The sequence below is a fragment of the Heterodontus francisci genome, chromosome 17 (assembly GCF_036365525.1).
Source record: "Heterodontus francisci isolate sHetFra1 chromosome 17, sHetFra1.hap1, whole genome shotgun sequence".
Classification (NCBI taxonomy): domain Eukaryota; kingdom Metazoa; phylum Chordata; class Chondrichthyes; order Heterodontiformes; family Heterodontidae; genus Heterodontus; species Heterodontus francisci.
Window position 1 is genome coordinate 64225634 of NC_090387.1, and position 14806 is coordinate 64240439.

The 14806-nt window shown below is 41.7% G+C and overlaps 1 protein-coding gene across 1 annotated transcript in view; it reads left to right on the plus strand.

Moving 5' to 3' along the window:
- Positions 1-14806, plus strand: part of tsnaxip1 (translin-associated factor X interacting protein 1) — an 84896-nt gene that overhangs the window by 11519 nt on the left and 58571 nt on the right. Inside the window, exons 4-7 of the mRNA XM_068049536.1 lie at positions 124-250; positions 6007-6100; positions 8978-9174; positions 10774-10912. Of these exons, the coding sequence (XP_067905637.1) occupies positions 124-250; positions 6007-6100; positions 8978-9174; positions 10774-10912 (557 nt within the window). The remainder of the gene's footprint in view (positions 1-123; positions 251-6006; positions 6101-8977; positions 9175-10773; positions 10913-14806) is intronic.

Sequence of the window (14806 nt, forward strand, 5' to 3'; positions counted from 1 at the left end):
TAAAATTGTTGTAGAGATGCCTGTTGCTCCATTGTACCCACATGAAGAACTAGGTGAGTTGGGCTGCACTGGAACAGTTGCTTAATTTTTTCCTAAAAGTCTTTTTTTGTTTTCATCCTATAGATTTGATGTTACAAATACAAACAATGCTGCAAAACCTCGATTCTTGGAACAGCTGGAAACACACTTGAGGAAAGAGCTGCAGGTCTTGGACCCGAGTGGACCTAATGCTCAGGAAGTAAACCTACAAGTGTGTTTAAAACTACTTCTGATATATGGTTGCTATGTTTGTTATGTATAAATGCATGAGTTTTCCACTGAATTAAGAAACAGTTAATCTGGCGCATCGCCATTTGATTTTCTAAAGAATCAGGGTTAACACTTTCAGCACTTTTAAGCACAATTACATTCCTTTAATGCTTCAATCGGTAAATGATCTGTGTTTTATGGAACTGAGCCACAGTTTACTCCTGTTAATTCAAGGTCATTTTGTTTTACGCAGTAAAATATCCAATTGTCCAGTCATTCAAATTATGAAGGTGGAATCAAACAACATTCAAGATTTTAAGTGCAATTTGAATTTTAATTATCAATTTGAATGAATTGATGGTGGACAATAATGCAGAGGGCTAAGCAATTGGTCGCTTTTCCCCTTGTCCATAGAGGAGGGAATGTGAGAGGGGATCTTTGTTCTTGATTGCTTCCTCGTGATCTTTGCTCCAACTAGCCTGCTAAAGTCACTATCGAGCTCCCAGAGGAAGTATGGCCACTTAGATGATGGATCAGAGGGCTATAAAAGCCTATCAAACTATATGCCAGCAAGAGCCATGGCTTCAGGAGTGGAGAGAACATTGAGAAAAAAATTACACATTTGAATGACTAAATTAATGAATTCCTTTTCTCACAATAACACTAATTTTCTTCTCCTCACTTCCCCCCCCTCCCCCACCCACCCAACCAACCAACCAAAGAACACAATCATGCATGCTAAATTGTTATGACCTCAAATGTCTCATTGCTCAACTGCAATGCAACACAATTACTGATTATCCCATTGACTGTTTTAAACTAGCTACAAGTAGAAATTAAAGCAATTTATCTGGAGACAATTCCTATATTCTGTCTGCAAGAAAGGGAACCTTTTCACCAACACCAAAGTGGAGGGATGTTCCAGAATCTGCACAAAGACAGGATTTTCTTTCCTTTGTGACTATTCCAAAAAAATCCCATTTCCATTTAACAATATGCAGCTGTCTTATCACTTGTCATTCATTTTAAAGTATGTTTTCTAAGAGAAACAAAACCTGCCCTGTGTAGCTAATTATCAATCCTGTCAAATGAGATAGAGCAATTCTGAGAGGAGATATAGAAATGAGTGGCACAGGCTGCCACACCCTGCTACCTGACAATAACAAGTAAAGCAGAAATGAAGGGTGAAGGTTTGGAGACAATTAACAACAATTAAAGTAATAATGAAGTTCCAAGCTCCCTGAATGGTTCCTTGAATTTACCAAGGGTGTAGCTGTGCCAGACAGGGCTAAAGACTTGATTTCTGCTCTGTGCAAAACATAAGAAAAGAAGGTAGGCCATTTAGTCCCTGGAGCTTCTTATGCCATCCAATGAGATCTGTGACCAAACTCCATGTACCGGCCTTTGCCCAAAAATCCTTAATACCCTTGGTTAATGGAAATCTGTCACTCTCAGATTTGACATTAACAATTGACTCAGTATCAACTGCCATTTGCGGAAGAGAGTTCCAAACTTCTACCATCCTCTGCCTATAGAAGTGTTTCCTAACTTTACTCCTGAAAGACCTGATGCTAACATTTAGTCCTATCCCCAACCAGCAGAAATAGTTTCTTTCTAACTACCCTGTCACTTTTAAGATCTTAAAAATTTTGATCAAATCACCCCTTAATCTTCTAAATTCCAGGGAATATTACCCTAGTTTGTGTCAGCTCTCCTCTTAATTTAACCCTTGTAATCCAGGTTTCATTCTAGTAAATCTATGCTGCACTGTCTCCAAAGCCAATATATTCTTCCTAAGGTATAATGTCCTGAACTGCTCACAGTATTCTAGGTGTGGCCTAACCAGGACTTTGTATAGCTGCAGCATGACTTCTAACCTTTTGTATTCTAGTCCTCTAGATATAAAGGCCAGTGATCCATTAACCTTTTTGATTACTTTTTGTTCCTTTCCATGAGATTTTAATGATCTATGTACATGGATCCCTAAGACTCTTTTGACCTCCATTGCTTCTAGCTTTTCACCATTTAGAAAGTATTCTGATTTATCCTTTATAGGTCCAAAGTGGATGACCTGACACTCGCCTATATTAAAATACGTTTGTCACCATTTTGTCCATTCAGTTAACTTATTAATATCTCTTTGTAATTTTATGCTTCCATCTGCACTGCTTACAATGTTGCCTATCTTTGTGACATGAGAAAACTTGGATATGTGGTTTTCTATTCTGTCATCTATGTAAATAAATACAGTGAATAGTTGAGGCCCCAGCACAGATCCCTGTGGAACATGAGGTAGAGAGGCGGAGCGGTGTAGAAAGGGCAGTCAAGAACTTAGGGCCTAGGCAACTGAAGGCATGGTCACCAATGATGGTGTGATTAAAATCAGGAATGCTTAAAAGGATTGTGGGGCTGGAGGATAGGTAGGAGTGGGGGTGAGACTATGAAGGAATTTCAAAACAAGGATGAGAATTTCAAAATCAAGACTGCTTGACCGGGAGCCAATTTACACTGGCAACACCTAGCTCTACCTCACTACCAACTCTCTCAATTCCTCAATGCTGTTAAATTATCAGACTGCCTATCTGATATCCAGTACTGGATGTGCAGAAATTTCCTCCAATTAAATACTGGAAAGACTGAAGCCAGGGGTGATAGGGGAATGGGACTTAGTGCGAGTTAAGACATGGGCAGGAGTTTTAGATGACCTCAAGTTTACGGAGGGTAGAATGTGGGAAGCTAGCTAGAAGTGCATTGGAATAGTCAAGTCTAGAGGTAACGAGGGCATGAAAAAGGATTTCAGCAGTAGATGAGGTGTGACAGGGCGAAATTGGACAATTTTACAGAGGTGGAAATAGGTGGGTTTAGTGATGATGCAAATATGAGGTTGGAAGCTCATCTCAGGGTCAAATGTGACAAAAATCTGCAAACAAACTGGTTTCATCTGAGACTGTTGCCAAGGAGAGGGATAGGATCTGTAGCTAGGAAACAGAGTTTGTGGCGCAGACTGAAAACAATGGCTTCAGTCTTCCCAATACTTAATTGGAGGAAATTTCTGCTCATCCAGTACTGGATGTCAGATAGGCAGTCTGATAATTTAACAACAGTAGAGGAATTGAGAGAGGTGCCAGTGAGGTAAAGCTGGGTGTTGTCAGTGTACATGTGAAAACTAATGTGCTTTCAGATGATGTCACCAAGGGCAGCATGTAGATGAGAAATGGGAGGGGACCAAGGGTAGATCCTTGGGGAACATGAGAGGTAACAGTGCAGGAGCTGGAAGCAAATCCTTTGCAAGTTATACTCTGGCTACAATTTGATAGATAAGAATGGAACCAGGTGAGAGCAGTCCCAACCAGCTGGAGAACAGTGGAGAGGAGTTTGAGGAGGACAGTGTGGTCAACCGTGTGAGAGGCTACAGACAGGTTGAGAAGGGCGAGGAGAGAAAGTTTACCTTTGTCACAGTCACATGGGATGTCATTTGTGACTCTGATAAGAGCTGTAATGTGTTAGGGGCGGAAACCTGATTGGAGGGAATCAAACATGGAGTTCCGGGATAGATGGGAATGGATTTGGGAGATGACCACGCATTCTAAACTCACAACCCCAGCAAGAGTAAGGAAGGGAAAATTGATACATACCACCATGTGAATCATTAAGATTGACAAATATACAACAACAACTTCTATTTAGATAGCACCTTTAACATAATAAGGTCCCGAGGCACTTTACAGGAGCATTATAAAACAAAGTATGACACTGAGCCAAAAAAGGAGATATTGGGCTGAATTTATATGAGGCCTCTGGCGTCAGGTGTCATGGCAGGGTGGCCCAGAAAATTCTTCCGGGAGAAGCCTGTCACAACCTCCAATGCCGAGAAGGCCCTGCCGCATTTTACCAGCAGCGGCGAGGCTTCGGTGCGGCAGCGGAGGGGCCTTTAAGTAGATATTAAAATTAATTAAAAACATGCAAATCAACTTACGTTATCCCGGCAGTCATCCCACACTGATATTACAGCCACCGGCCGGAAGTCATGCACCTTCGGAAATCCATTCAAGGTTCCGAGACGTGACACTGGTGGGGAGGGGGGAGGAGTGAAAATTTCAGGGTGGGAGCAGGGGTGGGGAGCGGTGAAAACTGCTCCAATTGGTTGCAGGGTTGGTGGAAAGGAGTTTAGTGTCAAAGGGAATAAAGCTGTGATTTGTTGGGGGGGGAGGGTGGTGGGAGAGGGGATTGGAAATGTTAAAATTTTATTTCACTTTTTTCACAACCCTGCCTTTTTAAACATTTAAATGGCACTGAAGGGCTTGAAGCCCTTTAAAAATGGCACTGGTGCCAGCGCCATTGCCGGGGACAGAACGGCCGCCTCCTCTAAGTCATTGTGGGCGGCCACTCCGCCCTCTCCATTTAAATGAGCCCCTGTGCGAAATATCGCGGGGGCTCAGCGATGGCGCATCTGTGCCTGAAGGCCGCCGACTTCAAAGCATGCCGTCGTGATGTGCAGCGCGCTAATAAAATTCAGCCCATTAGGTCAGATGACCAAAAGCTTGGTCAAAGAGGTAGGTTTCAAGGAGTGTCTTAAAGGAGGAAAGCGAGGCGGAGAGATGTAGGAAGCATATTCCAGAGCTTGGGGCCTAGGCAACTGAAGGCGCAGCCACCAAATATATCACAACAGCCCATGGGTAAATAATGAACTTGAATTTTTGTTAGTACTTTACACCACATAGACAGATGGAGAACCTACTCAAAGACTACCTTTACTACTCGAGCTAGTTTCTACAAACTGCTATGGGTGGCTTTTTTTTATTTTGATGTTGTATGGAATTGTTTTGTTTTCCCCAGGTGTGACATTTGCTGAACTCTGCTGAACACCACTCCCAGATGACTTGTGTGGGTCTGAGACCTACTTGTGCGAGTTTAACCTTTTTTTTCCCATGTGTGTTATTGGCAGCGATGAGATTGTCTTTGCATTATAGTATGCATTTGCTTTTTAATTACAGTCCAATTGTTCTACATTACCCATCCCCCTATAATTAGCCTTGTACTTTTGATAGATTGCTGGCTGGAATCATTTTCTCAAGGTGCTGCACCAGAATAACTAATTGATATGTCTATTGCTACAGCTGTATCTTGCAAAGAAATATGTCCTTTCTTTCTTAATTTTTTACATAAAGTATGATTCCAAAAACCAATAATTGCTTGAATAACTGATAATTAGATGCTAATGTGGAACTGAGAACCAGCATGCACCTAGTAAGCGGCTGTGTCAGACATAATGAAGCAAGTGATTAGTGTGAGAAGAATACCGCAGAGCAAGAACTTTCTAGGCCTGTGATGTAATTATCTTAACCCGTTAGAAACCACAGTGATATTTCAGCACCAAAATGAATATGTTTTTGCAAATGCTGATTTTAAATATCAAATGAAAAAGGTCATTTCCCCCTTATTGTGTAGAATTTTCCAGTTGTCAGCTAGAAGCCTATTTTGAGATAAACTCAAGCAAGTATGTCACAGTCATTCTATATCAATGATCTGCAGGACACTGACTTTCTTTCTTCACACTGACACTTACTTCTTGCACAAGAATTGAAGAAAGTAGCCCAGAATATTTGGAGTAAGGACAGCATAAGCAGATGCAGTTGATATGTAATGTTTAAGATTACTTCCTCACAGCCTATTCTGAGTGCTTCTTACATTATTGAGGTGTTGACTCACTCCCTGCCTATCGTCGTTGAAATGTTAATTGTTCTGCTTTCCACAAAGGCTTACCGTGAGGTGTTTGAATATTTCATCGAGGATTTAAAAACCTACAAACCATTGCTATCAGCCATAAAGAATGAATATGAAATTACCCTAGGTATGTAATGTGCTGTCACTTGCATTGGAACATGTACTGTACTTCTAGGCATTCAGTAAATTAAAAATGACGGAAACTCCTAATCATCAATCAGTTCTCTGTAAATTAACCTCTTGTGGCTCAACTTCAGGTAGCTGTTTACTGATCACTTGCTCACATTAGTTTGAAACTGGCCATTAATTCAATTAACAGTTCCAGAACTAAGTATAACATCAATATATTTGCTTAAAGATTATTTAAAATTTTGTTTTAAAAATACTACTAGCAAGATTGCTGCAGTGGCTCAGTAGGTTTATCCATTGAGTAATTGAACTATAATGACCAGGGCCGTCCTAGGGTTGATCCATAGCCTGTGCTGAGTTAACTGAACTCAGTTAGGGCAGCAACATTGGTCTACAATTAGTCCCAATCTTCCTGTATTTGGGAGGAGAAGATCTGCTAGGGTTTGTACTCCTGGTTGTTAGCCAGTGACTCCTGGAAGTATACATTACAACTCCTCCTTGCACATTGCTATATGGTATGGACAGGATCAGATCTAGCTGTGTTGTCCTCCATGGTGAATAGCCTGCCGGTACTCACAGTCAAGGCTTCCATATGAAGAATGGCAACTTGGATGAGCTCGAAGAGGGCAATCAATACACCAATAAGAGTCAAGGGAGGAAGGAAAAAAAAACTGGAGAGAGGCAATGAAAAAAATCAAATGTTCATAAAACTTGACCGTCATTATGATTCAATTCTAGGATTTTTTTAAACCTCTACTACTCTTACTGTGGAGGCTCTTTTAATACCTTTGCCGCACTCCTGAATCGGATATAAGAAAAAGCTTGTTGCCCGATAGACAGTTCCTCACTCATCTCCAACCTCTCTCTATTTCCATTACAAACTTTCTTGTATTTTTCTATTTTATCTGTAATACTGTGGAGTAAATGCTGTTCTGAAATTACCTCTGTTAAATCTTTCTAAGCAGCAAATATATCATCCTCTTTCCTATAATAAGTCTCTTATTCTAACTCATTTTTCCCATAGCCAAATAATTCTTCACCCCCCTCAATCTTTCCTTCCTTGTATAATTTTCAAAACCCAAGCTTGCTGTTACCTAATCACTATTTTGTCATTTTTTGACGCTGCTGTGCACAGTGGACATTGATTGTTCACCTTGCTTTATCAATAAAAAAATGTACTACAGAGATTGAAATCTTAAGATCTTGCTCTCCTGCTGGCTCGCCAAACAGACCAAGAAGTCTTTGGGTTTGATTTGCATTTTCTGGCCTCGACTGATTACAAGTTATTTTCAAAGGTCATTGATCTTCTCTTTTCTTCCCTGCTTTACCTTTATTTCTGTACTATAGATGGTGGATTAAAAGGCCATGTACATTTGTGACATCATTGATAGTTTAAAAAAATTATTTATTCACTCAAGGGAGGTAGGCATCGCTGGCAAGGCCAGCACTAATTGCTCTTCCCTAATTGCCCTTGAGAAGGTTATAGTGAAACACCTTCTGAACCATTGCTGTCCATGTGGTGAGACACTCCCACAGTGCTATTAGGCAGAGAGTTCTAGGATTTGGACCTAGCGATGATAAATATTTCCAAGTCAGGATGGTGTGTGACTTGGAGGGGAAATTGGAGGTAGTGGTGTTCCCATGTGCCTGCTGCCCTTGTACTTCTAGGTGGCAGGGGCATCAAATTTGGAGTCTGTTGTCGAAGAAGGTCATTGATGAAGCAATTGAAGACGGTTGGGCCTAGAACACTGCCCTGAGGACTCCTGCAGCAATGTCCTGGGGCTAGGATGGTTGGCCTCTGTCTTCTTTCGTGTGAGGTATGACTCCAGCCAACCTGTGGACTAGCTCAGAAGAATAGCTTAGAATTGGGTGGCACAGTGGCGCAGTGGTTAGCACCGCAGCCTCACAGCTCCAGGGACCCGGGTTCAATTCTGGGTGCTGCCTGTGCGGAGTTTGCAAGTTCTCCCTGTGACCGCGTGGGTTTTTGCCGGGTGCTCCGGTTTCCTCCCACCGCCAAAGACTTGCAGGTGATAGGTAAATTTGCCATTGTAAATTGCCCCTAGTGTAGGTAGATGGTAGGGAATATGGGATTACTGTAGGGTTAGTATAAATGGGTGGTTGTTGGTCGGCACAGACTCGGTGGGCCGAAAGGCCTGTTTCAGTGCTGTATCTCTAAATAAAATAAAATAAATAAATAAGTATGGCAGCCAGCCCTCATTCGAGACATTTGTTCAGTTTGGTACACATGATTTGCTATGTAGTTTTAGAATTTTTGCTGTATGTTTGCATTTTCCATCACAGAATGAAGTCAGTTTTCTGAAAAGCAATATCAAGTGAAAAAATTACTCTGCTGGGTGAAAAGGTGAGAAGACAATTAGATGGGTTGAAGTGGAAACAATGTCTGCTTTATTCATTCTAAAGGAGAAAGGTGCCATCTAATCGGGCTTAGAATTGATGAAAGTGCTCATGTTTGTGAAACTGCAGTATAACCTTTGATATGGGAGGTGTTAAGACTGTGGGACCAATTTTTCCTTATTTAAAAAAACTATGACTTTTCCAACCAATTTTAAAGTCTCAGTTTTCCAGAGTGTCTTACAGAGTTTTTAGAGTTTTCAACAGATTTTAGGTTTGGAGGAGGAGAAATCATGTGAAAAAAGATAACTACAACACTTTTTCCTCCAAATCAGGGATTTTGGTGATAAAGCAGCCATGCCTTTTTTACAAGAACATTTTATTTCCTGAGAATTCATATTGAAAGTGGCTCATGACCATATTATTTTTGTTTTCTAAAACCTCTACAAGTACAATAGGCAAAAGAATTACATTTCCCTTAGGTCCCTGTATTTAACTGAGCAACATTTGTTTTCTATCTCAGCTCACCAGCGAAACCGAATTCGTGAGTTAGAGCCTCTGAAAAATATGCTAGTTACCACATCGGAGAGCTGTGAACAGAGGATTGTTGCCTTACGTGAAGAGGAAAAATTTGAAATACAATCATTGAAGAATGAAAAAATACAGCTACTGGAAAGAATTGATAATTTACTGAAGGTGCAAGATTCCCTAGAGACCCAGGTCCGTTAATTCTTGTAAGACTGACCATATATTCTACAAATACAACAGTCGGTAGGATTTGATGAAAATGCCAAAAAGTTAGATTGAGCTTAAGGCTAGCTGGCCTCCAATATCCTTCCAAATGTCAGTGGCTAGTTTTTCAGACAAAATCAAAGTTTATTATGGTACTGTCCATCTTACCTTTTGCTGCTGTTTGATTTGGTCTTATAATAAATGGAAGCATTTAACTTCTTTTCAAATCAAATCTCATTTGCCATGTTAGGACAATCTGAATGACACCCCAGTACTGCTACCAGAGTCTAACAAACAGATTTTTTTTCCAGTTTTAAAAATACTTTTTCTTTATCATAATTGTCTTCCCTCCCTTCCACTCCCAACATGTTGAATCCTTGCTAAGGGGTGGTTCCATGGATGGTTGGACATTGTCACCAAATTGATCATTTTTTCATGTATGACCCTTAAACAATGAAGTTTCGGCAAGCTATTTAGTATGCAATTCAGACTCTTTATCACTGTGAGATATAACAATGATTGTAATTTATTTGTGGACTGGCTGACATAATTTTGGTGACAGTGCAGTATATAAAGTTTGGTGGTGAGTCAGAGAGACATGATGCATGGATTAAACTGCACATTTTTCAAAGTACAATAAAGCTTACACTTTATTCATAATATCCACAATAGGCATGGAAAGGACTTGAATTTAAATAGCGACCTTCAGGCTGTCCTAAAACTCTTCCTAGCCAACAAAGTACTTTTTGAAATGTAGCCATGTAATGTCAGGTAATATGGCTGCCAGTTTGCACATACCAAACCCCACCAATATAGATGAGATGTGTGTCCAGATGCTTTTTTTTTACATGTGACCTTGGTTGAGGGATAGATTTTGGCCAGGACACCAGGCAAACTATTCTTCCTTGAATAGTGCCACAGAATCCTTTATGTCCATTTGAGAGAGCAGAGGGTCCTTGGCTTAATTTCTCATCTGAAATTTACGTGCTTCCTATATAGCATACCTAAAACAATGATTTTTTTTTCCATACCTTTGTGTTCTCATTTATATACACATCATTTGATCCTGTGACTTCACTTTCTTCCCATAATTTTCAGTCTCCTCTGGCTCTAATTTATTTTCTTCAGGCTAACCTCAAATAGCCTTGGAATGTTTTACTATGTTAAAGGCGGTATATAAATGTGAGTTGCTGATTTGTTGCATATGAGGAGAGCCCTAACTTTGACATGGATTTTGATTTAAAGGGAATTGCATGGGATGAATTTATAATTTGGATCCAGTCAGCATTTTTACAATTCAGCCCATATACGCAATATTCCTCAATATGACTTACACACCCACAGCTGAGGTTGGGGCTAGCAAACATTTTTGAAGTAGACTGAACTGAACTCTGCATCTAATAATGCTGTGGGTGGGACTGCTTAATGCTGACACTAAATGGAAAGTGTTCCATACGCGATCACCAGCATCGCTCACCTTGATGACAACAAAAATCACACAAAAATAAACTTCATTTAAAAAAAAAAGAAAGGTATGCAAGGATTACATAGTACTGATCTTTGTGTTAATTTTTATTGCTTTTTCAGGTGAGTAAACTTCAGAAAGAACTGGCAGCTGAATACGAACGATATCGAGAACAATATGATGCGCGTCAACTTCTGATTTCAGATATGAATAATCTGCGATACCAGCAAGAAGCGTCAAAAGATTCTTACATACAAGAAGGTGAAAGATGATAGTCAGGATTGTATACTTCAGTTGTCTAATGACCAATTAGTAACTATCCTTCTTGTGTATGAAATGGCGTCACTTTGCTATCAAGGTGGTTTCAAGGTAACAGGTCATGGAAGTTTGGAACCAAATCAACTCTTTATGGAAGTTTTGGTAGGCTGATACTCGTCGTGACACTGGTGATTATTGGCGAGCCAGCCTGGCTCATTATTGGACCTAGAGGGGTAGATCTATCACTGGGATATCTCCTACTCAGCTCCATATTAGCCTAAAGCCTTACTTGGTAGTGTGGTTCCAGCTCAACAAGGAACAATCAAGTTAATTTTCTGATCTAGTAAACTACTCTACATCTGGTTAAATCCCCCATCCCTATTAGGGTCCCTAAATCTTGGGTCTGCCAGTTGGTACCTGAATGGTAAATGTGTCCAAATGGGGAGAGAAGGGGAGAGGTGAGTGTGTGCACTGTGATGGGCAAAAATAAACCCCACAGGCAAGTGTTCATTTTGTGGTAGCTTGAATTGGATATTTCAGCAATATGATGGATATCTAATGTAACTAACATGACTCCTTTGATTGACATAGAGTCATAGAATTATACAGCACAGAAACAGGCCCCTCGGACCATCATGTCTGTGCTGGCCATCAAGCACCTATCTATTCTAATCCCATTTTCCAGCACGGCCCATAGCCATGTATGCCATGGCGTTTCAAGTGCTCGTCTAGATACTTCTTAAATGTTGTGAGGGTTCCTGCCTCCACCACCCCTTCAGGCAGTGTGATCCAGATTCCAACCAACCTCGGGGTGAAAAAATTTTTCTTCGTCCCCTCTAAACCTCCTGCCCCTTACCTTAAATCTATGCCTCCTGGTTATTGAAACCTTCGCTAAGGGAAAAAGTTTCTTCCTATCTACGCACCTCATAATATTGTATACCTCAATCAGGTCTCCCCTCAGCCTTCTCTGCTCTACGGAAAACAACCCCAGCCTATCCTGTCTCTCTTCATAGCTGAAATGCTCCAGGCCAGGCAACATCCTGATGAATCTCCATTGTAGCCTCTCCAGCGCAATCACATCCTTCCTATAGTGTGGTGACCAGAACCGTACACAGTACTCCAGCTGTGGCCTAACTAGCGTCTTCTACAGCTCCATCATAACCTCCCTGCTCTTATATTCTATGCCTCAGCTAATAAAGGAAAGTATCCCATATGCCTTCATAACCACTGTGCTGCCACCTTAAGTGATATATGGACAAGTACACCAAGATCCCTCTGAACCTCTGTACTTCCTAGGGTCCTACCGGCCATTATTTTTTATTTTTTTTATTTAGAGATACAGTACTGAAACAGGCCCTTCGGCCCACCGAGTCTGTGCCGACCAACAACCACCCATTTATACTACCCCTGCAGTAATCCCATATTCCCTACCACCTACCTACACTAGGGGCAATTTACAATGGCCAATTTACCTATCAACCCGCAAGTCTTTTGGCTGTGGGAGGAAACCAGAGCTCCCGGCAAAAACCCACACGGTCACAGGGAGAACTTGCAAACTCCGCACAGGCAGTACCCAGAATTGAACCCGGGTCCCTGGAGCTGTGAGACTGCGGTGCTAACCACTGCGCCACTGTGCCACCCTTGCCTTGCCTTGTTAGTCCTCTCAAAATGCATTACCTCACACTTCTCAGGATTAAATTCCATTTGCCACTGCTCTGCCCATCTTACCAGCCCATCTATATCGTCCTGTAATCTAAGGCTATCCTCCTCACTATTTACAACACCACCAGTTTTCGTGTCATCTGCGAACTTACTGATCATACCTCCTATGTTCACGTCTAAATCATTAATGTACACTACAGGCTTCCAATCGCAAAAACAACCCTCGACCGTCACCCTCTGCCTCCTGCCAATAAGCCAATTTTGGATCCACTTTGCCAAATTGCCCTGGATCCCATGGGCTCTTACCTTCTTAACCAATCTCCCATGCGGGACCTTATCAAAAGCCTTAGTGAAGTCCATGTAGATTACATCAACTGCATTACCCTCATCTAAACATCTAGTCACCTCTTTGAAAAATTCAATCAAGTTTGTTAGACATGATCTCCCCCTGACAAAGCCATGCTGACTATCCTTGATTAATCTCTGCCTCTCCAAGTGGAGATTAATCCTGTCCCTCAGAATTTTTTCCAATAGTTCCCTACCACTGATAGACTCACCAGCCTGTAATTACCTGCTACCTTTCTTGAATAATGGTACCACATTCGTTGTCCTCTAGTCCTCTGGCACCTCTCCTGTGGCAGAGCCCCTGCTATCTCCTCCCTTGCCTCACTTAACAGCCAAGGATACATCTCATCTGGCCTTGGGGATTTATCCACTTTTAAGCCTGCTAAAACCGCTAATACTTACTCCCTTTCAATGCTAATTTGTTCGAGTATATCACAATCCCCCTCCCTGATCTCTACACCTATGTCGGCCTTCTCCATAGTGAATACAGATGAAAATAAATCATTTAAAACCTCACCTACGTCCTCCGGCTCCACACACAGATTGACACTTTGGTCCCTAATGGGCCCTACTCTTTCTTTGCTTATTCTCTTGCCCTCAATATACTTATACAATGCCTTGGGATTTTCCTTTATCTTGCCCACCAGTGTTTTTTCATGCCCCCTCTTCACTCTCCTGATTACTATTTTAGGTACCCCCCTACATTTTCTATACTCCTCTCGGGCCTCCGCTGTTTTCAGCCCTCTGAATCTGCCATAAACCTCCTTTTTTTTTTTCCTTATCCAGTCCTCTATATCCCTTGACGTCCAGGGTTCCCTGGACTTGTTGGTCCTACCTTTCACCTTAACAGGAACATGTTGGTCCTGAACTCTCACTATTTCCTTTTTGAATGACTCCCACTGGTCTGATGTAGACTTCCCTATAAGTAGCTGTTCCCAGTCCACTTTGGCCAGATCCTGTTTTGTCATATTGAAATCGGCCTTCCCCCAATTCAATACCTTTATTTCCGTTCCATCTTTGTCCTTTTCCATAACTACTTAAATCTTAGAGTTATGGTCACTATCCCCAAAATGATCCCCCACTGACACTTCTACCACTTGTCCAGCTTCATTCCCTAGGATTAGGTCCAGTACTGCCCCTTCTCTTGTAGGACTTTCTGCGTGCTGGCTCAAAAAGCTCTCCTGTATGCACTTTAAGAATTCCGCCCCCTTTAAGCCTTTTGCACTAAGACTATCCCAGTTAGTACTGGGGAAGTTGAAATCCCCTACTATTATTACCCTATTAGATTTGCCTACATATCTGCTCCTCTATCTCTCCCTGACTATTTGAAGGGTTGTAGTACACTCCCAGCCAAGTGATTGCCCCCTTTTTGCAAAGAGGGGTTACGAAAGGCGGCGCAGTAGTTAGCACCGCAGCCTCACAGCTACAGCGACCCAGGTTCAGTTCTGGGTACTGCTTGTGCGGAGTTTGCAAGTTCTCCCTGTGACCACGTGGGTTTCCGTCGGGTGCTCCGGTTTCCTCCCACAGCCAAAGACTTGCAGGTTGTTAGGTAAATTGGCCATTGTAAATTGCCCCTAGTGTAGGTAGGTGGTAGGAGAATGGTGGGGATGTGGTAGGGAATATGGGGTTAATGTAGGATTAGTACAAATGGGTGGTTGTTGGTCGGCACAGACTCGGTGGGCCGAAGGGCCTGTTTCAGTGCTGTATCTCTAAATAAATAAAATAATTAATTTTACAGTCTATTGATTAATTCACTAATATAACATGTTCCATCTTTTTCTTGCTTTGTGTTCGCTGATGTTTGTACGGTGTTCAGTACCATTTGCAACTCCTCAGGTATGAAGCAGTCTGTGTCCATATGCAGCAGGACCTGGACAACATTCAGGCCTG